Source organism: Nicrophorus vespilloides, unplaced genomic scaffold (genome assembly GCF_001412225.1).
Source record: "Nicrophorus vespilloides isolate i.1.1-1 unplaced genomic scaffold, Nicve_v1.0, whole genome shotgun sequence".
Lineage (NCBI taxonomy): Eukaryota > Metazoa > Arthropoda > Insecta > Coleoptera > Silphidae > Nicrophorus > Nicrophorus vespilloides.
In genome coordinates, this window is record NW_017100058.1 from 119,591 (window position 1) to 147,083 (window position 27,493).

General features: G+C 33.6%; 1 protein-coding gene across 2 annotated transcripts; it reads right to left on the minus strand.

Moving 5' to 3' along the window:
- Positions 1–5,451: 5,451 nt before the first annotated feature.
- On the minus strand, positions 5,452–20,067 carry LOC108566749 (homeobox protein Nkx-6.1). Of its 2 annotated transcripts, XM_017926778.1 has the most exons (4): positions 19,059–20,067; positions 11,520–11,561; positions 11,202–11,383; positions 5,452–6,060 (listed from the first exon to the last, which is right to left on the minus strand). In XM_017926778.1, exons 1-4 carry the CDS (start codon positions 19,696–19,698, stop codon positions 5,896–5,898), a joined length of 1,029 nt encoding a protein of 342 aa, XP_017782267.1. In that variant the 5' UTR covers positions 19,699–20,067; the 3' UTR covers positions 5,452–5,895. The 2 variants fall into 2 exon arrangements, with proteins under 2 accessions (XP_017782267.1, XP_017782268.1); XM_017926779.1 differs by lacking the exon at positions 11,520–11,561.
- Between the last annotated feature and the right edge of the window lie 7,426 nt (positions 20,068–27,493).

Consider the following 27,493-nt stretch of genomic DNA (forward strand, 5'->3'; position numbering starts at 1 on the left):
GAAATGTTCTTAAGTTTCAATAAAGTTATATAGAAATTAAGAAAATTATTGATAGGTCAATAAATAAGTGGATTCCAATTGGACATACAATAGCTTTCATGTTAAAATAATGATAGAAATACTGAAAAATTAAAAAAAAATAGACTTTACTTACTGTACTATTTCGGTTATAAAGAAACCTATAGCAGTTAATCTTTTTTGTTTTAGTTTTATTGTTTTGAATGAAAATGTTTATATTTTTTAATAGAAAATGATTCTTATTATTATAGAATTTTTAATTTTCTACAAATGAATGAATTTTTAATTTGAGGAAATTGAAAAATACTTATTTTTTTTATATTGCAAAAACGTTTTACACGGTATTTTATTTACATGTTTTTGCTTAAAAAAATAATAAATAATTGTTATATCGATTTACCGTGTAAAACAACAATTAAAAAACAAGATTTTCTTTTTAAAGATAATCATCGCGATATTTATGAAATGTTCTTAAGTTTCAATAAAGTTATATAGAAATTAAGAAAATTATTGATAGGTCAATAAATAAGTGGATTCCAATTGGACAAACAATAGCTTTCATGTTAAAATAATGATAGAAATACTGAAAAATTAAAAAATATTAGACTTTACTTACTGTACTATTTCGGTTATAAAGAAACCTATAGCAGTTAATCTTTTTTGTTTTAGTTTTATTGTTTTGAATGAAAATGTTTATATTTTTAATGGAAAATGATTCTTATTATTATAGAATTTTTAATTTTCTACAAATGAATGAATTTTCAATTTGAGGAAATTGAAAAATACTTATTTTTTTATATTGCAAAAACTGTTGAATCATAAAATTATTTGTACAAAATTTGTATCTAAATATAAATTTCAAAAAAGTTTTAATTTTACTTATACAATTTTCAGCATAAAAACTTTAATATTATTAAATTCTATAAATATAAAGATTATTTACAACTATATAAAACCACGTTTAGTTCTTTCTTGATTAACGAAGTTATAAGTTGTAAATATACTTATTTATTATAAGTCAATGCGACTTCATTTAACGTTATTTCGTTTAACGCTTAGAAATAACACGATTTACTTAACGCTAGAATAAATTGTAAATTTACTTATTTGCTATAAGTTAATGTTACTTCATTTAACGTTGTTTCGTTTAGCGCCTAGGAATAACACAGTTTACTCAACGCCTGAATAAATTGCAAATTTATTTATACGATAAATGAAATGAATAATCACATTTCATATTAGATATTTCTGTTTAGTTAAACAATGCCTAATAGGAATATAGAAAGAACTAAAAACCTGTTTTGTTTATTATATACTCAAAATAATAATAATTCTTAAGAATTGAAAAACTTAGTTAAAAATGTTTGTAGCAAATTATAGAATATTTCTGAATTAAATAATTAATGAAATAATAAAAATATACAAATATACTTATTTGTTCCAAATAAGCGGCTGTCACAATTAACCTGTGTCTCGATTAAGCGGAATCGACTATATTAAGAATTAAATTTCTAGTGTCGATAGTTGACAAAAGTGTAGTATGAATGAAGTGGGCTGGGAGAGACAAATTTGATGGACTGTTGGGTTAGGAATATTGTTCGTTGTGCCGCCGCTGGGTCATTTGGTGAAGTCGTTTGTCAATGGATCCGCACGTTTTAAAATGGACTCTGGTTTCGAGTCTATTGAAAGACGGATTTGAAAATCTGATGATGCCCAGGTGCAGACCAGGTCTTTAGGATTGTGGAGCGGCAAAACGTGCGTGCGAGAGAAAGAGAAGGCCGGCTGTACCTATTGCATTATGCCCTTATTTTCTGCTCCGTTGGCTTAACTTTGCCATTTCATTGACTCGTCCAGGGGAAACGGGGGATTAAAGCCCCGAATATAAAAAGTGCACGCACATCCTCACCTTTATGCCCATCCATCTCGTAAATTGGTTGCAAATTAAAATGAATCCAAAATATTTCTAAACCATTGCTGTTCACATATATATATTATTTTTTCCTAGACTTCTTGTCGTAACGATATGATGGCGATATAAATCACATGTGTAATTAAATTTGTAGAGTGTGTGCGCCCTTATTAGCTGATGCTACCCTATAAGTAGACGGGAGGGGTTCGCGTCGACCCTCCAAAATGGCCAATTATATTAAACTGTGAATACAAATTGACTCTTTTGAAACGTTAAACGGTTGGGTTTTAGCTATCATTGTGTTGCTGGGGGTGGCGGAGGGTCCACGGCCATCTGACCAAAATTCCCGACGCCTCCTCAGCTAGATCAATTATCCTGAACGGCGGTTATCATCAGGAAGGAGGAAAGCATTCGCCGATGACCATGTAAACAACATCCTTGGGATCCCAGTTTATTCGCGGATAGAGGGAAATAATGGATCGAGGAGGGGATCGACGCCGACGCCGGTGGTGTGGCGATGGCGACGTCGCCAAGGCAACGTCCTGGCGCCTGAGCATCCCTGCACCTCCATCTACATCTTCGTCCTTGCAGCCGAAGATAAATCACGCGAACGTATCTTGCGCGAAAAACGCGGATTTACATGTGTACACAATACACGGCCATTTTCCCCTCTTTTCATACCCTCTTCTCTCGCTCATTCTCTCTCTTTTTCTCATACACACACGCACTCTCGTTCTCCGCCTCCCCATTCCCAACCGCCTCCTGATCCTTTTTCCGTCACATTATTTTCTGCAAATCGAAGTCAAACAGGACTCCCGTATACCTTGCTTTCAAGTGAAGTCACCCGGATTACGCAAAGCTTTCCTCCTCGATACGTCAGATGGTCCACACAATATGGGGCTTACATCCAGATGGATTAGTGTCCTGACCAGATGGCCCAATATTCACGTCCTCGATTATCCCGACTAATAAGCCGCTTACAATTTTTCATCTGCAATTAAAATTATAATTAACCGGCACCGTTTGTGCTATAATCCATCATCCGACGACACTCGGTGCGTTCAAAAAAGTCAGCAGCTCAAGAAAAGAAGCTGCTGTAAACCAGTTTTCATAATATTTTGTCACACCAGAATTACAGCTGTTATAAAATCAATATTATTTAACTTACAAAAAGAAACTTATTAAAAATAATAATTGTTTAAATTGTTTTTTTCAATCAACTTTTTCATCTTTACGTGTATGGTCCTTTGACCGAACTAAAGCACAAATATCCACACAAACGTACAATGGTGTCAATGAACAAGGAACTTTAACATTTTATATTTCACTTTTCTTACAATCTCCAATATAAACGTTAATTTATCATATATTCGTTAAAAGTTGAAATACATTACTGTCCTTTAACCGAACTAACGTACAAATATCAATGGTGTCAATGTACACAAAACTTTCACATTGTATATTTAAGTTTTCTTTAAGTTTTCAATCTCTAATATATAACATATATTCGTTGAAAGTTTTTATACATTACGGTCCTTTAACCGAACTAACGTAAAAATATTCACACAAACGTACAATGGTGTCATTGTACACGGAACTTTTACATTGTATATATCACTTTTCTTTTAATCAAATTGAAGATTTTCAATATTGATCTATATTTTTATAAAAAAATGTTAAAGAAAAAACTGTATTATATAAAAGAATTAAATTTTCAAATGTTTGACACAGATTGATTCTACTGTTTTTGTATAAAACTCCTTCAATATAAATATATTTTTTGTTTATTATACGTAATATTAATATAAACGTTGACTAACTTATAATTAAAGCAAATAATTAAGAGAATAGATTAATTATTTTAATAAATCAGTTTGGTAAAAATAAGTTTTTTTTTGTAACATAAAAATGTTACAAAAAAAAACTAACTTTAATATACTCATCTTGTTTGGTTTTCATTAAAAGTAAATAGCCGGAGCGTTTCGCCAATGATGCAACTATTTGCTCTCTCGGTTACATCCCGACAAAATCTAATTCACTTTCTGATCCAATGTTCAGTGAGCAATTGCACTACATTAGTTTTATTGCTAGGGGAGGTTATGGAAACTGATTCGTCGGGGATGATTCTATTAATACTTCCCTTAAACGGCAGCACATGTTCCATACTTTCTTGCTAACATCGCTAACAAATCTATTATTATTAGAGAGAGAAAGAAAAAACTAGTTTAACGACATTTAGCTTCAGCCATTTTTATGTAATTACTGTTCTTTTTATCTTTATAAATTAAAAAAATATGCAGTTACAAGCACTTATTTATTATATAATTTTATAAACAGTTCGGACAGCGAACAATTCAGACAAATTACAGTTCGGTTAACGAACAATTCGGGAAGCAAATTTGAACGGATTATCTTCCACTATATAAGTTTAGTTATCTAACGACCACTTTATATAATGTTTAGTATAAATAAAATTGTAATAGTATATTATTTACAAATAATTGACTATGACAAAAATTCCTATACTGAGAAAAACGTGTAAATCGAAATTGTAACTATTTAACATATATTTTATTTTAAATCGTGTAAAAAAAGTACCGTGTATAACGAGGGATAGGATATTTTAAACATTAATTATTTAAATAAATTTTCTTTAAACCGTGTAAAAGCGAAAATTTGTAAATAAAGTTCCGTATAAAACGAGAGATACGTGTAAACTTAACTTAATTTGAATTTAATAAAAAAACATAATTACCTAACAAATTGTAATTTTTTTTTTTTAATATATTATGTAATTGTATTTATCTTGCTATAAGCAATTTATTTGTGGATCACCAATTCAATGTTTAACTTTAAAAAACAAAATATAAAAAATTTAATATCATTTTTTTTTAATTGAAACTATATAATTAACTCAATTTTAACTTAATAAAAACATTATATTTACCTAATAGTGTTGACGTTGCATCCATGTTCTATTCAGAATCAGCTGTACTGCGATTAAAAATGGAGGATAAATGATAAATGGGCTCATAATGAATCGAAAATGGACGATAAAGGTATAATCGATACGGGCAAAGGGCGGCTTAGCACTACGAGTAAATGGCTTGTCGTGATCACTTGAACATATTTATTTTTAAATATTACAAATACATTGTTTTATCCTCATATAATACATTACAGGTTTCGGTTTTTTTATTTTTTTTTTTAAATTTATTTTTGCGGGGGGTCCCGGAGTTGGGAATGCTTACCAGAATCTGGTCTGCCTTCACAAATAATTTCATCCCTGGACAAGTGGCGCGGAACCCCCGACATTGTCATATAATAAATAGATTGCACGTACTGTTGTTTATTTATTTTACTTCATTATTTTTTTTCTTATTCATTTAAATTTACTGTCTCGGCTTTCTCGTAATGTTTTTTTTTCTGTCTTTAAATTTATCTTATTCACTAATATATATATATTCTTAATATTACCATTAGTTTCTCTTTTTAATATTAATATTTTACAAGACTACGGCGTAACAAAATGAAAGTCAAAAATATATTTTTCAAATAATAATAATAATAGTTTTGAAACGAACAAATAACAAAAATCAACATCGTATATACATTGAATCATTCCCTTTATTTTGATTTTTTTCATTTTTTTTTTCAAAATTTTTCAGGCGTTTCCATCGCCTCAGGGAATGATGCGACAAAGCGAAAAGGGCTTTTGTCCCTTTTCCTACTTGCAATTTAATGAATAACGTTTATACGCGTATACATATAATATGTAACATTTTTACAGGTCACTAAAAACGAAATGTCTCTGGCTATGTCTGCATGTGTTTCTCTGTGTGTGTCTGTGTACATGTAAGTGGTTTAGTGTGTGTGTCGTATCTGCACTCGTTCACTACACTGTTTCAGTTTATATACAAAACATTTTACTCTCTCTATTTTTGTCGAGAAGAATTTTTTTTGGGGCTTCACTGGAGGTTGGGTCTCTTGGCCAAATGCTCCTCCTCGTTGTCGGATATGACGTCGCTGTTCTCGTCCGTCTGGTTGTCGAGGACTTCCTGTTTCCGCTTTGCGGTTGCCATTTCGGCGGCGTGCTTTTTTCGCCATTTTGTCCTCCGGTTCTGGAACCATACCTGCAACAATGGAAGAGGAAAGGGCTAAGTTACTATTGTCATTCAAATTTTTCATGATCCGGTCTACCCTATAGACCGAGTCTCCCTCCCCTAGAACTGTGTCTATTGTGGACAGTCTTTTTATTTTATTTTTCAACCCCTGTGTGCAAACAAGGCGAACCTGGAGGAGGTGGTAGGGTGATGCGTATCGGGCGCGGGTAGTTTGTTTTCTTCCCGCGGGGTTGGGCAATATTAAATTTGCGAATTACACGGTATTTAGAGCCTATAGCGAGGCTATAAATCAGACCGAATATGGGGTCTAAGGGGCCGCGAAGTTAATGCCTCCGCCGCCTCCGACCACCCCCGACCCCCCAACGACAGCACGCGGCGGAGGCAGCGCGCCTCCCGACATCCTCCCCCAACCCCGCGAGAAACAATGTTTTACATCAATAAAGCCGCTTTTGCATCTCCATTATTAAAATCTCCGCCTGTCGTTTATTACCGAATTTATACTTTGGCGAAGCGCGACGCGTCCCTTAAAACGTCGCCAAAGAAGTCTTCGGGTTTTGTTCGTTTTCAGAAACGCTATTTTTTTTTAAACACATCACCATCAATCATAATATAATACAAATTATCAACCACTTAAAATTACAGTTATATACCACGGTCTATATGTAACTAAGCAATATCATTATTTTTTTAACGTANNNTACATTACGTATTGATTCTTTGTTATAAAATTTTTGTTGGTCACCCATTCAATTAATTCATTGCTTAACCTTAATAAAAAATAAATAAAAATTTGTAATTTTTTTTTAATATATTATGTATTTGTATTAATCTTCATTCCTTGTTATAAGCATTCTATTTTTTGATCACCAATTCAATGCTTAACTTTCTATAAAAAAAATCTAATTTTTTTTGTAAAATTTTCAAGTATTTCATTTTATTCTTCATACTTCATATATTTATTTACTATAAATCAATATAAAATTAATAAAAATTAACTTATTTTATTACTTGTTCTTGTAAATACTGTATCTGTCCATAACCAAAAGTTATTGAGAAATAAACACGTTTAGAACATCTTAATCAACGATAAGTTATGAGTTCTTTCGACACCGAACACCGATTCAATGAAATGAAAAAGAAGAAAAATGCACATAAAGATGCAGTCGTTACGAATCAACCCAAAATTTCCTTGCCTTTTTAATAGGCACCCGTTTATGACTCGTTCTATTTATGGCTCGTCTCCATTGAATCGTTAGATAATTTACAGCGTGGCCGTTGCTTTATTACCTTACGGGTTACTTTTACGGCAATACACATTCATTGTGCCGGAATTTATTTGTTTTTCCATCCCTCATTTTAATTACAAATATTAAATATATTTATTAGCATTCGAAATATCCAAAAGAACTTTATTTATATATTTATTAATAACAAAAAAGTGACAGTATTATTTATGTTGGAAATTAATACATACTTCTTAAGAAACTATATAGATTTCTAATTCAATTTGTCAAAAATACTTAAGTCAATAGTCCACTTCTTCAATAAAAATGTATAAATAAAATTTAATAAAAATGTAGTTATCATGTTCAAAAAACGTCGAATATTAATGACAAATAATCTAATTAGTAATAAATAATAATATATATATATAATTATTGTATTGTATTTCATTATGATAAACTGTTTGTAAATACAGAAGAAATATAAGCATTTCTAAGAAGTTATAACGAGAAACACCTCAATTACAAACATGTTTTTTTATAATTTTAATTAAATATATTTACATCATACATTATTGTTATACAAATGCTTCGCTAAACCCAATCGATCGAATGCCTGCGGCCCCGCAAAATTTGGGGCCCTCAAAAAGTGTCTCATTTCATATTTATACCATATTCAAAATCCCTGTTGTTATATAACTATTGTAAACTGTCATTTGATTTGTTAAAGTACAAGTATTGTGCAAATTTATTTAAGTTATTAATGTAAATTTTAACTAAATATAAAATAAATAAAATTGAATCGTTTTCAATAGAAAAAAGATTATAGAAATTAAGAATATTAAAAAATAAATTTTTCATTTTATTCTCGATTTAATTTCGCTGAGTTTTGTGCAGATATTTCCTCTTTATTTTATATATATATATGTTTTTTTTGTTCGGTGCGAAAATAATTGGGGCATGGCAATTATTTTGGAGTGCGGTCGTGGAAAACGGGCTGCGACGATTAGAGAGTTTTAGAATAACAGGAAACGTGCTGTGTATGTGTGTAAGGGTGGTCCGGCCTTTTTGGAGATGCGAAATTCTGTGTGTTTGCATGTGTATGTGTGGGTATTTCTATAGAAAGAGATATATGTGTGGATATGTGTGTGTGTATATATATAAAACAAATTACAAATAGCCCCTAATTTGCAAGCAAGCGAGGGCGAACATCCGGGACCACAATGCATTGCACCATGTACAGCTAATTACGCAGTCACTTAGCGTTAATCGATTCGGTCGCCTTACGTTTACGGTTAACGACATACTAATGACCCAACATTTCCATACCGTAGCCTGGTGCACCGATGTGTGTGTGTGTGTAGGGGTAGAGGGTGAAACGGGGGTGGGCGAGACGGTGTGCGAGGGACGGGACAGGGGGGGCGGCGGCACAGGCGATGGGGGCGGTTTCGGGTTCGCGCGCGATAGGGATAGTAGTAACGGTATAGGGAATGGGGATTAGGGCGGCTTGCGCGTGTAACTCATACCGATTTTATCTGAAATTATAAAACAGGACATTTCGCGCTCGCAAATAATAAAAACATCACGTAGATTAGGGACGTCAGCGATAAATCAAACCGTCATTTCGGGAAGAGCCGACCAATGCATCGATACACCGCAAAATAAAATTCTATATACGTTCCAATATGATGGATTGGTTGGCCGATAGACAGCATTGGCTACATGTACGACGCGCACACACACACATAAACACACGTGTACATGCAGGGACACACACACACAAACGCGCGCGCCGCCCCCCACATGCGGACATCCACATGAAACACATTACATTTCGAAGCGCGGCTTTCCCAGCCCGGAAAAATCCACCCACTCCCCCGAATTTTCCCAGAAAAAGTATAAATAAAGCAAAATATCTCCGATGAGGGGAGGTGTTGTGGAAAGGAAGTAAAACTGAAGGAACTGGAACCTATTTAGCCAGAGGATGAGCAGAAATGAAATGCAGATTTTATCTTTGCGAAATTTAAAAAACTCTCCCTGCGAGATTCGCAAAACACCACCAAACCCCCAACTCTCACCCACCCTGTCTTTCTGTCTCTCTCTCTCTCTCTTTCGCCCCGCTAACTTATTAATTTTCAAGAGAGCTTTTTATTTAGCATTTTTATTTAATCTGAGCGCCGTTTTATTATCATAAAACATTCCGCATTTTTGTAAATTAAATCCTTGCAGCAGCAGCAGCGGCGGCAGCAACCCCACGCTGCGCGCAAAGGAAGCAAGTTTTGATTCGTGTAAAGAGGGAGCAACACCCCTTCGCCACTTAAACCTCGGCCGCAATTTACTTCATTAACTAAAAGGGACCCAACGGACCAGGAGTAAAAAATAATCTGGACAAACTGTTATGCCTCCCCCCTCCCAAAAAAAAACCAACGAAGACGAGTAAAGCGAAAAGGAGCGTGCAAAAAAAAATATAAAGAAAGAAAGAGTCGTTGTACTTTTTAAGATCTCATCTGCTTCTATATTAGAAATTAAAAATTAATTTTATCTTTCTTACACGTTTAATTAAAACTGTCGACCTACCACCCCTTTTCTTCCATCCCTAAGCGTTGTCTCCGCTTTCGTATTTACTTTTTCGTTTCACCCTTCGCTTAATTAATTTCGAGATGGCACATGTGTGTCTGTCTCTCCACTTTTTTTTTTGTCCGTATACAATTTTTTTCTGCTGCTGCTGCTGTTGTTCGCCCCATTTTTCAGCGTGGGGCTGGGGGCTTAAAGTATTTGATGAAATCGACGGTTGTGGGTGACGAATGTTTAGGTGCATGTTTGTTATAAACAAGTGGCGCCCCTGCGGCTCCGCCGCCCACCCTTCGCCGCTGCCGCCCCTAATTCAATTTGTCAGGAGATTATACGCGCACAGCCGCACACCCTCCTCGAAACCATACATCATGCAAGAAGTACACCCACCCCTTGGCCATAACAAGAAACACTTCGGCCTCCCTTAAAACTATACACTCGCCCCGTCAACCAATAAACCACAATTTATAATGTTTTTATCGGAATCTCGCCCCGGGAAAACGCCGTTTATATTTTTCCATTAACTTGATTCGAATCTTATAAACGTCACAAGACCAACATGACATCAAATATATCATATTCATAAAAAAAATATATAGACACACAGTTTTTTTTTAAACTATAATCGATATGAAATTCATTCATTCAATTCTAATCAGTTATTAATAAATAATAAAAATAGAATTAATTTAAAACAAATGTTTATTTTTTTATTATTATCTGTATCACGAAATGTCATTTGAATTTATTATTATATCTTAGAAGAAAATGGTTTTATTTATATAATTTTGTTACAATTGAAAATTTGGTAAGCAATTATAAATGATGACGTAATGTTAAAGAATGATAGAAGAAGTAACGTAAATATAATGAGATCCGTGGATGAGATTAAAGATGGACTTAATTAAGTTGGCTTCGGAGAAGCGAATAAAAAAAAATGAGAAAAGAAAAGAAAAAAATGCATAATCACTGCGCGTTTGTAACTTTTCTTCGGGTATTTTTCCACTTGATTTGGAAGGATTATTATGTAAATGAGTAATTATAAAATTGGAATAAGTGAAATCCACGAAGCGTTAAGCGCGATTAGTCTGTGTGTACCGCAATATATCGGTTCGTTTCGAAATTAATCCGATTAACTTAAAGCACATACTGGGGTTAAAATAGAGCGGCGTTAAATCCCCTGTGAGTAATTCGGTGGCGACGCGTGTGGAACGATATGTTTAGAATTAATGAAATCACTAAGTGAGCGTGAAGGGCGGCATCAGAGGCAGCAGTGTCGTATTTGCTACCCTAAAAGCTTCTCATCCCTTACACAAAGGGAAGCTGAGGTAGATGTAGGTGTGGTGTTCAACTAACCTTGACTTGCGATTCGGTCATCCCCAAAGCGTAGGCAAGCTTGGCTCGCTCAGGACCCGCCAGGTATTTGGTCTGTTCGAATGTTTTCTCCAGAGCGAAGATCTGTTGTCCAGAGAATGTCGGCCTTGTGTGTTTCTTCTTAGCGTCTTTGTCGGATGCGACGCTGAGGCCTCCTTGATTCACTGGAAAAGAACGAGCATAAAGATAGGGTTTAGATTGGTAGCTTTCATCAAATAGATGAAATAGATGAGTTCAGAGCCGAACAAATAAAAGATGCCGCCACTTGGGGAGCGATTAGAAAATTAGGTGATAACTTACTGCAGTAATCGAGATTGGGTAGTCCGGAACGTTGGTTCATTCCTGCGAAAAAGGAATAGTTTAAATAATGCTTGGGGGTATTGAACAGGCGTTAGCGTTTCGAGGTTGGCGGAGTTGGAGGTGTAGGATGAGGAGATATAGAGGATAGTATAGAGTCTGGGCATCGGTGGTGGATGGGGGGATTCCGGTGGCAGGGGGTTTACCAATCGACTGAATTTCTGCAAGCTGAAGCTATCGAGGTGTTATTGAATTTGTTCAGGGAGCTTATACGTCCCTTGCGGCCCATCGCCGGCAATACCCTGCGTTGTCAGCATATATAGATTATTATATAGACATCTGGTCTGAATCTTTTACGATATAAATGTATCGGCTGCTATAGGACACATCACCTTATACTTCCCTCATCCTTTCACATTTATCATCACCGTTCCGCTATCCACGCATAAAAAAAAATATAGAAAACGCATAACGAAACTATGCAAGACGTTACTATTTCCGGCTCCAATTTCAACAACCTTCCAAATACCATTCGTTCCAATATAACAAAAAATAATATTTTCAAATATTTATATAATAATTTTTCATTTGTGTTGTTATATAATTATTACAATAAACGTTGTTATTTTTGTTTATTCAATTTAGTTTTATTATTTCTTATTGTATTATTTTCTTAAGTTTGTATTATGTAAAAACCCATAAATATTTTTTATAAGTAAATAATGTCTCACCAATTTATTGATTATAAGTGTTTATTACGATTATAACAATTTTAGAAACTTTTACTTCATTTAATAAATATGTTTTTCTAACTTTGGAAAGCAGTATTTTTTTTCTTAAAACGAACTACGTTTTAGTAATGAATCGAAAGTAAATGAATGCTACTCTGTATTTTGGACAATACGAAATAAATTACGTAACATAAAATTAATTTATTCTCGAGAAAATACACAATCATTGTCTGCGTTTACGGAAATACTCAGAATCGAACTTAATCGATAGATTTGTTCCTGTGTATGTGATTTTATCAAAATATTACATAATTGTATATAATTGTTATACTCATTCTAATAAATATATTTAGATTATAAAGTAGAAAAACGTTATTTATTATATAAGTAATAGTATATTATTAATAGTATATTGTATACTGTATTTACTATAATAATTTTTATATTTTTACTTTTATGCGAAATAATTATTTTTTACGTGGAAATTTGGTGAAGTATAAGTTTTGTATATGTAAATTCTATTAGATTACGTTTAGATGAAGTATGAAAATATTATATAAGACTTGTGATTGTCAATGTTAAAAAAAACTAACTGTGTTGAATTACTTTTAAGCGTATAAAACAAGTTGAAATGTAGCTGTCCATGTGGATTTTATATTCTACGGTTCTTGTCTCTTTTTGCTAGAAATGGGGTGGAATAATAATAATATATAAAAAAAATTGAAAAGCGCCGAGGATGGGAAAAAAAAAGATACACGAACGGGGGGCGGCGGCCGTTCGGATGATAAAACATTCGGTGTCAGCAAAGGATTTTCAATAATCCGTCCAATAAAAAACTGATGATTTTATTGCGTATGCGTTGTACGGATGTTTGCAATCAATATGCGGAGCCGAAAAGGCACACATCCATACATAACATTCAAGCGCGTAAAGAGTATGCAGATCCGCGCATCCAAAATTGTTGATGGGCTCCAAAAGTGGGTGTCCGCCATTAAGATAAGGCACAAAAACATCCCCCAGATGAGCGAGAAGCGTTATCTTCATCGAGCTCAAAAATTATTATTATTATTGCACGGATCGGCGGCGACGTGATTGAGCGGATGTGAAATTGATTGGATTCCCTCTTTTCATTTCCTTGTCTCTCTTGTTTGAGGGTTGTTTGCGTTTCCGGGGAGATATTTCGGAGCGAAGGCGCGGTACAGGGGGGGGCGGTCGAAGTGGATAATCTCATGATCCCCCGTTATCTCGAGATATAATTATTCTAACAGGGTGTCTTGTTTTAAACAGCTTGCTCGATCGGGGGGCGGCTGCGCTCACGTGGCGCCCTCTCCTCGGAGAAACCCCTACGACCGCCCCCCGCCCCATCACCCTCGGCTTGTTGCTAGGATACGGCCGCTGCCGCCGCCGCCACCATCTCCTGCGAAACGACCGCAGAAATATCAGCTACGTTGTAGCTGCTTGTTTTACACGACGCTACACGACAAGACACGACGCCCACCCCCCGCCGTTCCCATATAACTGATACGCAAGATAAATTGATGATAACAACTCCATTCACATCCCTTTCCTTGCACATACTTTCCTCCACCGGGATAAAAAAATAAATATATAAAAGAAGCGACCCGGCGTCTCCACCCGCATCAAATCTTAGTGTTCTTTTTTCTATTTTAGTTTAAACAAATTGATCAATCAATTTAATACATTATATAATCAAACAAAAAGAAAATGCAGCAATTACTGAAATTGCCGAGACAATAACTGTTTAGAAGTTAAGATGCCGCCACCCAAACAACAATTTTATTTACTTAAATAAAAGGACGTCGTCGTAGCCACAGCCGCCCCCGAATGTATTCCGTCGTAACTGTGGCAACGCCATAACGGCATCCAACTTTACTAATTGAAGACTACTGTAGTGAATTACTTGTTCATCGCAGCAACATTAAATGTGCTGTCAGGCAACTGCTTTTACGGCCCCCGCCTCGCAGCAGCCGCCTCCCGTTCTCCCGTTTCCATCCCTCTCTCTCTCTCTCATCGCACAAACACCCTTTACACAGAACGAACCTTCCCATCCCTCTCCTCATCCCAGCCGACAGCAATCCCAAACTTATGTAACCGACGAGAGAGCTTCAAACGTTATTCCTAATAACTATTCATCATCTCGCAGGCCCCCGCTCCGAAAGCATTATTATGTATGGATTAATATCCTCCTCGTTCTCCCAGAAGACGACTAAAAATCGAAGCGAACCCAACAACAACTGGATACGCTTTTATATAATAAAAGCTTTCTCTCTCTCACTAATGATCCAATTCTTATTGGAATTAATCTCAATAAAGCGTCGTTTGGATAACGGCAAAAATCGAGAGGCAACATCCTTAAACTGAACATTAGTATTCCGGATTCGTACATTCCACCATGATCCTTTTCACTCTCCGCAATTTTGCCTCCTACACAATTCCACGTGATTTTATTACCAATTTTTGCTTATATTAACTTCAACAAACCTTTTTACTTATTTTATAATAATAATATTTGGTATATAATACAAAATTTCTTCAATTATTATTTAAATTACAAATACCGATTTACACGGTTTCGTTTTGCATGTTTTAAAAAACAAATAAATATTGAAAATAACCAATCCCTTGTTTTACACGGTACTTTATTTACACGTTTTATTTAATTTATATAATAAAAAGTGTTAAAAATAATCGATTTACATGTTTTTTTCAAGAACTTATTTACCGTGTGAATCAGCGGATAAGTGTATATAAAATTTGTTTTTTTTTTAATTTTGTAGATTTATAAACATCAGTAATACGAAATACGACCTTATATTTTAATCCAAATAGAAATGAGAAAATTATTTATTAATTTAAAAGTAATTAAAAAAATGCTTTATTTTATTTAGTTATGTTTGTGTTCGTTTACAAAGATCGGTGAGGAGTAATTAATCCGGTTGAATGAATAGATCATTGCTACTGGTTTTGATGGCGTCTTTTACGAGTCCAATTAAATAGGTGTGCAAATTGAGTGGATCGAGGGGTGCGACTAGAAGATGTACAAATGGCCGTAATAATTCCCTCCCCCGTCGATCCCATAAAACATAATTTTGATCGTGTTTGAATTAAACACGATCTTCATGTTTTGTGCAGAAATGCCTTCATAAAATAATGTTCATCATGTGCAGCAAAGAAAAGAGACTTGTTTGTAATGAAACTGCTGCCCTTTTTATAGGCTGTATAAATAAGTTATTGATCAATTAGGTTTGAGGGTGGTAGTCTTAATTTCGTTTTTACGGTTCTTCGTGCGATGGGCTAATAAAAGAGGATAATTGGGTGATGTTGTTGTTTGCTGCTACTGCTGTTGCTGTTGTTGTCCATGTCGACATTTTTTGATCAGGGCGGGCGTCGAAAGCAACCGTAGCCAATCCTGATCATATCCCTGATCCTGGTAATTAATGTCGGGGTTTGTTTGATTTGCCAAGTTAATAACGCTGCTGCCAGATGGCGCCAAACAAATAACACATACGTCAACGGCCATTATACGTATACCCAATTTGAGCCCGGTCCGCTCCTATTAGCCAGAGGCGTGCACACATAAGATTTTCCATCCGGAAACAGGGGATTTCCAAACTACATGTTTACCTTAGATTCCTCCATCAAAAACGAAACAAACAAAAAACACACATCAAAGAGATTGTTCCCTCTATTATTTTTGTCTGCGATTCGTACTGTTTCTTGTTTTAAGACCGCCAATGTTATAAATCACCGCTATCCTTCCCCGCGGGAAGGTAAATAAACTTGAAGGGATGAAAGTTTCAACTCAATTACTCTCCCTTTTATTTTAAATAAGAAATTCTCCAACCTAAATAATATTTATACTTGTTTCGCAAAGCGAATAGAAGAAACTTGGTATATTCTATATATATATATTTTGTGGTGTTCCACCTCTGGGACACTTTAAATTAATTTAATGGCAGCTTTCACCCACAGGACTATTGTATTACACTTTTTTTTATTTTTATTTAGCAATTAACCCTCCTTCAATTTTCAACCCTTTACAGAATTTAAATCAACATTTCATATAATATTTTGATTTTTTATGTATACAAAAAAAAGGTGATATTATTCATAAACAATCGTATGCAAATTTATTGTTTAATAATTTATTGTTTATTTTCACTGAATCATGCAATCTTAGAAATATGTGAGTAATTGTATAATAATATACTTTAATACATTTAGTCACTATTTCAATGCATTAATCAGAATTTCATATCAATATGACTAATATGTCGTTTAAAAAATAACACAAATGAAATCTATTACTATTATTTATTGACCAATAAATGTATTTGTAATCAAATTGATTTCTATAACACTATAACAAATATTTTTCTATTAATTTTAGTTTATGCAATTCGATCCGAATTCACTTTATTGATTCATTCATATTTAATTTTATTAAAATCAATGGATATCAATTTTTCAATAAATTTAATAGAAATTTTTGTTATATACAAATTGTAAAATTCAATTTTTAAAGTGTTAATTAATTAAATGTTAATGAACTTATTAATATAATTAATTAACATATGTATTGAAGTGGATTACGCAAACTGATAGCAGTTGCATTAATTAATAACATTTATTATTGCTCATTTTTGTCTCCACTATCTATTGGTTGTTTATTACATAATATTAATTTATTTGGTAACAAATGATGTGTGCAATAAGTTGCAGAACGGAAAATTTTTGATTGATTACACGTATGTGTTTTTTTCCGCTCGAAGGGTTTTCGGTTGAGGATAGAGCAAATAAAAGGTGATGATAGTAATAGTTGGGGTGGTACGATATTGAGGTTGAGGTATGTACGTGTGGATAATTAAAATTGCCGTTATCGCGTTGTAATTATATTTGTATGGATATGTTATTTGGATGTTGGAAAATGTGGCATATGTGTTTCTTCATTAAATGCAATTAGACACATGAGCTGAGCTGATTTGTAGATATCAATAATAATATTGTTATCGCGCCGAGAGGCGCATATGGCGACGGCATTATTACATCATATATTACAATACGCAAGTATACGTCGGCCGTGGACATTCGGAATAATTCAAAACCGGGTTGAAATGTCCTCGCATCGGTGGAGATTGCAGGATTATATATATACATATATATCGGGGCATCATTATTGGCTCCTTTTGCGTTTGATTAAATACGTAGATTTATGAATTGGGGTGGTTGAAGCTTCCTGTTAAAAAAGGGCATAAAGGCAGGATGCTCTATTATGTGCGAGATAAAGGTTGAAACGGCTTTTCATTTGTACCGGTTGGCCCACCCCACTAAAATGCTTTATGTTACCTTTTTCCTTTCATTTTCCTTCCTTTTCTCCTCTTTTTTCTTTTTTTTTTTCTTTCTCTTCTCTCGCCTTTCTTACATTTTTCTTCCACTGATCTCGCTCCGCATGATACTCTGTGGATGATGCTCTGCGGCAAGGATTTTCATCCCTTGTGTTTTCCGCATTGTTTCGATTTGTTTGTGGAAGTAATTGGGGAATCCCGGCCACGTGCGAGATCCAATGCAATCTCCCACGTAAGAGGTTGTTTGGCCAAACAAATTGGGGCAGCATCTTTGTTTGCTCGGGGTTAACCTCAAGTCAATTGGCATGCATTACCTCTGCCATTCCTTCTCTCATTTTTTTTCTTTTTCTCTCGCTTTGATTTACTCATAGTTTTGACTTAACCACATACAATTCCTCTATTATTTCTTCATTCAATCACATGAACAAATATTAATTTTTTGATCTTTAAACCATCTTTACTTATTACTAAATAAATCAAATCATTTAAGTAACTAACATTCTTCTAAATTTCCATTTTCAATCTATCTTCTTCACAGTTATAAATGTATATTTTTAAGGCTATTTTAATCTTAGAACTCAGCATAAGTAAATTCACTTATTTACTTATAATTTCTACATAATTTTCACTGAAAAGCAAAATAAATTCTTAAGTTAATGAATTATAATATTAGACATTTTTCATTCATAAAATGCAATTTTCGTAGAAATTCATTCCATTCATAACACATTAATTTTAAATATTAATTTTTAGTAATAAATATAAATAATTATTCCTAAAATCTAATAAGATAATTTTTTATAGTAAAAAAATATCTGAATTATTTGATTTAATTGTAATAATATTAAACTTAAATGTATGTTATTTTATTTTGGTTTCTTCTGAAGTTTAAAATATAAAGACTTAATATTATTTTATTATCTATATGTTTCTTAATAATAGTGCGAATTATAATTATAAATAATAAATTACTATTTTATATTATGAAAATATCTTAAAACCGCACTGTTCAAATAAATTATAGTTTTAAGTATTCATTCATTGAATTAATTCCGTCTACAATAAGATTTCCTATTAGTTAAATCAGACATTTTAATGTTTGGCTTTCACCTTAATTTTTTCATTTTGATTCAAGTATGTGAAAATAATATAAAATTTATTGGTTTTCAATTTATATTTCAGTCTCTTCATTTTTCTTTTTTGTAATATTTGGTATTAGAATAAGATGATTTATGATTTATAATTAAGGAATTATGTACAGGTATAGTTTTGAATGTTGTATGGGTTTGGGGTTGGAAGTTATTAATTTTGATGAAACCACGTGTGAAATTCGAATTGGTTAGACTGGTAAGAGATTGTTTGATCAAACAAATTGGGGCGGCATCTTTGTTTGTCGCGGGTTAACCGTAAGTAAATGGAATTGTTTGCGTTTGTGTTGTACTTACTTGCGGATAATCTGTCCCTCCAGGCGATGGGATTGGCGACGAGACCTTGGAAGCCGGGCCAGTAGAGTCCGCCGGCGGACCGACCCAACTCTACGGGCGGCTTGTTCACCGAATTGGCGGCGTGGTGATGGAAGAAAGCGGCGGCGGCAATATTGAAGCCCCTCAAGCCGGAGTTCGACGGTCCCTGCGCGTTGTTGGAGGCCATCCCCAGCGAGTTCTGAGAGAAGCTGATGCTATGCGGGAAGTGCAGCGGCCCTGTCGTCACCTGCGACGGCCTCGACAGGATGTGGTCGATGCCGTGAGGATTCGCGCCCTGCGAGCTGTTACTGTTCGAGGTGGCACCGAGAGGACTCCTTGATATCAAGCTGGAGCGTTCTACGTGCAAACTTGTACGCTCCAACAGGACATCCGCGTCACTTTTTTCCTGGCTGTGCAGGTGGTCGGCCGTCAGATGCGGTTGCGTCTTCATCTCAGTCATGGAGTGGAGGGCGGCCAAAGGTGCTGCTAGCATGTTTCTGTGCTCCAGGTTGAGGAAACTAAGGTTCTGCTGGCTGGCGAACTCCAGCATCTTGGAGACCGGCGGCGGTGGTGTCACAGACACCTCGGAGCGGTCGCTGGAAGCGTCGCTGTGTTGGGTCATGGCTGCTGGCGACGCCGTCGTGGTAACTTGGAAGACGCGAACGTTCGCGTCCGCGTCGTTCTTGCAAAGTTAACACACTTTTAACGAACACGTGGCTTCGCACTACACATCACACTGGATCACACAGTTTTTGTTTTTGTTCGAGTCCTGCAGCTTCCTTCTTCTAAGTATTTATTACTATTCTTCGATCAGTTCAGCTTTCAATTCTTATACTGATCCTTCAATGGTTATGCTCCTGATGCAGCGGATGGATGTTAGTTGACCGCCGTCTGGATAGCGAATGTAAACACTCTTGCTCGCCTCTTGAGCTGCACGCAAAGCCAGAATTGTATAGGCAAGTGCAGGCGCGAAGGTCCTCGGTTCGCCTAGGCTCGCTGGATGTTGATGGAATAAAGAAGTTTGTAGAGGATGGTTAAGTGTTGACGATGCGGGGCGTATTACACTGTAGTGGGGGGTTCGTTCATTTTGGTGAAGCTGTGACTTGGCTCTCTCTATAAACTCAAGTGCATGTTTAATATGTTCAAACTTATTATTCCGGTCCTTATGGCCAAGGACATTGAGTGGTGGAAGGTATGCGTGTCCTTTTTGGTTGCGTAGCTACACGTTGCTCTATTTTTAAAAGAGATTAATGCTTTTTTCATTGGTTCAAAGGAGGTTCGGGGTAGGATGTTTGCCGCTGTGATTGGTAGGTATAGTATTGCGCGGATACGCCCGCCATCGGTTATATAACACGCCTAGCGGCGAGGGGGCTGCGCCGGAGCCCGTATTATCGCAGTGTACATGAAGTCAATCTGTAAGGAGATATTTTACTACCCCCAAACATTTTAGCGGTGGAAATAAGGTTTGACTCCGTGTCCACCCTCCTCTTCTCTACACCCCTCCCCCTGGGTAGCGGCCACTGCAGTTTCTCGCTTCCTCTTCTCCTCTCCTCGGAACTACCCTCCACGACCACCACTTCAATATTTTACTAAATAACTTATATCTAATATAGACTTGAGTATGTATCACTTCATCATAAAACCATGCAACTCTTCTTCTGCACGCCCGCCTGCACAAATCCCACCTTGTTTTTCTATCTTTCTCTCTCTCTCATTCTACCTCTCTCACGCTCACTCTATATATCTGTTTGTACGTGTTTTTTTGCTGTTATATTTATTAATTCCACCTACAACAATAACTCAATATTACCAACATTATAATCCTTCATTCATTACTAATCTACAATTTAAATAACAGACCCATTCAATTGCAAATCCAATTAAACCTATCTCCCTCTCTCTCCGCCATTATCCTTCCCTCACGCGCACGCAACAAATCCTTTCTTCCTTTACATTCCAATAAATATGCAGACAGTTAAATTAAAACATTCACCATTATTGACGTAAGTTTAACATTTTGACCCATAACTAATACAAATTTTATATTAAATATTTAAAAAAAAATGTAATGCAACAACTATAAAATTAGTCAAATAATTTGCGAAGAAAATAATTGAGAAATAACAATAAAAAATATGAAGTTTATTATTTTTCAACAAATATGAATACAAATTTTCTTAATTTAATGTTTATTAATTATTAGTCGATTTTATAATATATAGAAAGTAATCATTTATAAATGAAATAATTTGTCAATCTATTATTTTTTTTATTATTATTAATAATAATTAAGTTTCTAAATCGTTTTTAATGTAAAAGAAGTATATTTCTTAACACATATAATTATGATAAAATTAAACTAAAAATACATATTTTTATTAACAATAATTTATCGTTTATATTTTTTTGTCCAATCCAGTCCAATCCAAACGTATAATAAATATAAGTTATCCTTTCTATTGAAAATATAATTTTTATTATTACATTATTCCAATTCATAACAAACATTCGAATGAATTGTTACATTTCTGAAATAAATTAATTTAACGGAATATATGTAACAGTTTGTTGGTATACAATGTTAAATTTGTCGTACACGTAAAAGTCTCGATCTGCCACACTGTTGTTTAACCTCCCCTATATATATAGATATATATTGTGTTTCTCTTCCGTCGCGTATTTCAACCCCTCATGATTTTAAATTCACATAGAACCACCGAAAAACGACGTTCCTCGAAAGTAAAGTGTTGATATCCCAACGATACACTCGCTAAAGTGGAAACGTTTTTCGATATCGCCTTTCCATATCGTGTCATCATCTTGAAAGGAATCCAAACCACCGCATTCTGAGCGCTCAATCCCAAGCGTCAAATACAGAGAGAGTATCGACTCGTCCCAAAAAAGAACAAATAGGAATACATACACTCATATCTGTACAATATATATATATACAAAAAAATAACAAATTGTATTTTTTTTTCGGTATATTCAAATTTAAAAATGATTTCTAACAAAAATATCATTTTATTTAAATTTTATTTTTATAAAAAAAAACATATTTACTTGAATTTTTGTAGTAATTTAAAGTATTTAAAATCAACATTATTAATAATACTAAAGATAATGCATTCATTAATTAAGTTTGAATATTTTTTGTACGTTTTCACGATTTTTTTAGGATATATCTTTGTAGATTAAAGTACTTTTAAAATAGTTCAATAATGGAAATATTATCTAAGAAATTTAAATTGTTAAGAAAAGTATGAAATCTTTGTGTAATTATTAACTACAATATTTCAGATACCAGAAATATGGAATTATTTAATAAAATTAATTTATTTCAGAATTTTTAGCTGAACTTATATATATTTTTTTCAATTTTCAGAAGAAAAGCTTTGAATCTTCTTTATTCATTTTTTTCATTCGCAATAATAAAATTCTGAAACTTATTCAAATTATAATTAAAATGATTTAAATAAACATATTTTATTGAATTATGATTAATTTTGTAATTTCTCAGTCAATTCCTATTACTTTTTAACATCCTTGATTCTTGATTCATTACCGTTTTACACGGTACTTTATTTACACGTTTTCGCTTTTACACGGTTTAAAAAATTTAAATTAAACAATAAATGTTGAAACTAGCTCATTCTTCATTTTACACGGTACTTTCTATAAACGTTTTCGCTTTTACACGGTTTAAAAAATACGCCTATTCTATTTACACGGTTTTACATTCAAAAAGTTACAATTTCGATTTACATGTTTTTCTCAGCAATCTATCTACCGTGTAAATCAGGAGACAGATGTACTTTATTTTTATAAAATTATTGAACGATGTAAATGCAATTTGGTACTGATAAAATACCTATCAATTGTTTTACACAGTACTTTCTTTACACGTTTTTGCTATTACACGGTATAAAAAATTAAATTAAATAATAAATGTTGAAACTAACCCATCCTTCATTTCACACGGTACATTCTTTATACGTTTTCGCTTTAATAAATAACCTATGCATTTTTTCCATATTTTCTGATTTACGCGGTTTTACATTAAAAAAATTAAATTAAAAAATAAATGTTGAAACTAACCCATCTTTCGTTTTACGGTACTTTCTATACACGTTTTCGCTTTTACACGGTTTAAAAAAGACGTATTTTCTATTTACACGGTTTTACATTCAAAAAGATACAATTTTGATTTACATGTTTTTCTCAGCAATCTATCTACCGTGTAAATCGGGAGATAGATGTAATTTATTTTTATAAAATTATTGAACGATGTAAATGCAATTTAGTACTAATAAAATACCTATCCATTTTTTTACACAGTACTTTCTTTACACGTTATCGCTATTACACGGTTTAAAAAATTAAATTAAATAACTCATTGAAACTAACTCATCCTTCATTTCACACGGTACATTCTTTACACGTTTTCGCTTTTATAAATAACCTATGCGTTTTTTGCATACTTTTTGATATACGCGGTTTTACAATAAAAAAGTTACAATTTTGATTTACAGCAATCAATCTACCGTGTAAATCGGGAAATAGATGTACTTTATTTTTATAAAACTATTGAACTATGTAAATGCAATTTGGTACTGATAAAATACCTATCCATTATTTTACACAGTACTTTCTTTACACGTTTTCGCTATTACACGGTTTAAAAAATTTAATTAAATAATAAATGTTGAAACTAACCCATCCTTCATTTCACACGGTACATTCTTTACGCGTTTTCGCTTTTATAAATAACCTATGCGTTTTTTGCATACTTAAAGTTACAATTTCGATTTACACGTTTTTCTCAGGAATCTATCTACCATGTAAATCGGGAGATAGATATACTTTATTTTTCCAAAACTATTGAATGATGTGAGTGCAATTTGGTGCTGATAAAATACCTATCCCTTGTTTTACACTGTACTTTCTTTACACGTTTTCGCTATTACACGGTTTAAAAAAATAAATTAAAAAATAAATGTTGAAACTAACCCATCCTTCGTTTTACGGTACTTTCTATACACGTTTACGCTTTTACACGGTTTAAAAAAAATACGTCTTTTCTTTTTACACGATTTTGCATTCAAAAAGTTACAATTTCGATTAACACGTTTTTCTCAGCAATCTATCAACCGTGTAAATCGGGAAATAGATGTACTTTATTTTTATAAAACTATTGAACGATGTAAATGCATTTTGGTACTGATAAAATACCTATCCATTATTTTACACAGTACATTCTTTACACGTTTTCGCTATTACACGGTTTAAAAAATTCAATTAAATAATAAATGTTAAAACTAACCCATCCTTCATTCCTTTATAAATAACCTATGCGTTTTTGCATACTTTTCGATTTACGCGCTTTTACATTAAAAAAGTTACAATTTTGATTTAAACGTTTTTCTCAGCAATCTATCTACCGTATAAATCAGGAAATAGATGTACTTTATTTTTATAAAACTATTGAACGATGTAAATGCAATTTGGCACTGATAAAATACCTATCCATTGTTTCACACGGTACATTCTTTACACGTTTTCGCTTTTATAAATAACCTATGCGTTTTTTGCATACTTTTCGATTTACGCGGTTTTACATTAAAAAAGTTACAATTTCGATTTACACGTTTTTCTCAGGAATCTATCCAACTTGTAAGTCGGAGATAGGTGTACTTTATTTTTCAAAAACTATTGAATAATGTAATTGCAATTTGGTGCTGATAAAATACGAAGCAGGGATAGACATTTTTTCGTCGGTCCGTCGGTCGGCATTGCTCTAATTGTTGGAAAGTTCTGCGAGGGGTGTTAATTAGTGCGGATAGTTTCGTGTTTAATAATATTTTAATGGGTGGTGTAAAATGTAGTGGTGCGGTACACACACAGAGAGAGAGAAGAGAGGGGTTTGGGACATCAGCTCCAGCTGATATTCGGCGCTCGGAGAGAGGGGCTTGTCTCCTGAAGCTGAAGATAGAGAGACCTACTCTGCATATCATTAATCATAATTAAAGTCGAATTTGGATATCCTCTATGAATCTCGGTGTTTATTTGAGCTGAAACTCATGAAAAGGTACATTAGCCCTGCCACCAAAGATGACCTCTGCTGGAAATCAGACGATGTTCTTCTTCTTCTTCTTCTCATCTCTCAAAATTCTTTTTATTTCTGTTCTAACCTTCTCTTATACTTCTTTCGTCTATCAAACGAAAGGGTATATCCCATTTTATTTTCAGCTCTCAGTAATTTATGAGCTAGCGTTTTGTGTATTTGTTTCTTTCCGCATCGCATCCTTTTTTTGTGTTATTATTATTACGATTTCGCTTCGAGGATGAAAATAATAAGGGCGAAAAAGCCGGAGGGATGCGAAGCGATGGGAGGGTTTTTTTCCCGGAATAATTTCATTATGAAAAGCGGCCATAAAATATATCAATTGATTAATGTTCGAGCTAATTGAATCACGAGAGTGCGAACTTATAAAAAAATAATATAATATCGAGCAGCGAACAGGGGGAACCCCCCGCATAAATGATGAGAGGTCTTTTAAAGGACGAGAGAAAAAAAAATATAATGCGAGAAAGAGAACGGGGGATGATATTGTGATATCGAGAGAGAAAGAGAGAAAGAGAGAGAGAAAAGGGGATGGTATGTGCCATCAGTTTGTCCTTTCGCCCCCCAAAATCTCGACGAGGGGGACAGAACGTTATTTAAATGTATGTCCCAAAAGTTGGGATCACAATCACGGCATCATCTGATTTAATAATCTCCCTAATTTAATATATATACACGAGAAGGGTATACGTACGTACCCCCGTCGACTACCCTTCGGACGGCGCTCGCATCTAACTGTATTAGATGCATCTATGCTGCTATTTATATAATGAAATCGTAATGCGCTTAGTTTAGTTGGGTAACTAACTTAGGGCCACCATTTAATAACGTGTTTTGCGAGCGCATCGCTCCGTTGATATCGCATTAATTCGATTATTAAGAATTATTATCACGTAGGGAACAAGCGGGAATTTTAAACGCGCCGCCACCGCCGTCAACGTTTTGCTTTATTTACAGCGGACATAAACACCGATCCCATACATCACGACCGGACCCATTTAATTAAGTTTTATTATAATGGCTCTAATCACCCACCCACGTTTCATTAATAATCACACCGCGCCGCGGCCGTTTCGCCATGTAAAACCAGCTCATACCTTCTTTTTTTTTCGGGGTTTGCCCTAAGGGCGCTTACATTTACTTCACCGCTCAGTTTTAACGCGTACGAAATACAGTAGCCTAATTCTTTTCACTTTCATTTATATTATATTCATATTGCATTTAAATTACAAATCTCACATTTTAAATACCTAATCATATTTGATATATTTCCCATATCATTTTATTTTACAATTTTTATTATGCAAAATATATGGAAAAAAAAGATGAACTTACAAAAAAAAACATTTCCAATTTTTAACCGATGTTAACTGAAAATTATGAAAAATGATGTTTTTAATAAATAATAAAAAAAAAATATAATATTCCTGTCAGAACAATCTAAATAATTAAACTTGTAATTAAAGATATTAAAAATATGCTACTAAATTTTAAATACTAAAAATATTTGTTTTTAATAAATATAAAATAGTGGACAAATCTGAAAGAAGAAAAAGTAAAACCTTCAATCTTTAATTATATTAATATGATATTTTCATATTTTTCAATTTTATTCCTTTTTTTTTCAAATACAAAACTGTTTTATCAATTATATTTGCATTAAAATTTATGTAATATTGAAAACAGGGTAATAATTTTTGATAAATAAATAATGACAGAAAAAACGTAGAAAATTAAAAAAAATAATAAAAAAAATCGATGAGTGCAAAAGAATACAGCAATAAAGACAGACATTGTAAGAAATACGCACAAACATTGAATGATTTACCGACACATAGAATCACACAATTCCATATATAAAAATGTTCTATCACTTTTATTTTCATTGAAATTTATGAATTTTTGAGCAATAAATAATGAAAGCAGAAAATTTATAAATCAAATAAGAAATTTATAAGTATTAAGATGAAATTTACCAAGTTATATTTGAAAACCGAGTTATTGTATAAATAAAATTAAATAGAACTGTTAATTTTGATTACATTACAATTTTGATTACAATTGCGTACATTATGCAACTAACGTGTAAGTAAATTTTAATGAATGAAAGCATTCACGTCGTGAAATAAATTTGATAAAAAATATTATAATCGTGAATATAAAATAATGCAGCAAAAACGTAGACGTTCTCGGAAATACACATAAACTATGAATGAAATGAATGAAACGTAGTAAATAAACGTAAAAAAGATGTGTAGTAAATTCCATTCCAGGTCTAGACGATAAGATTCGA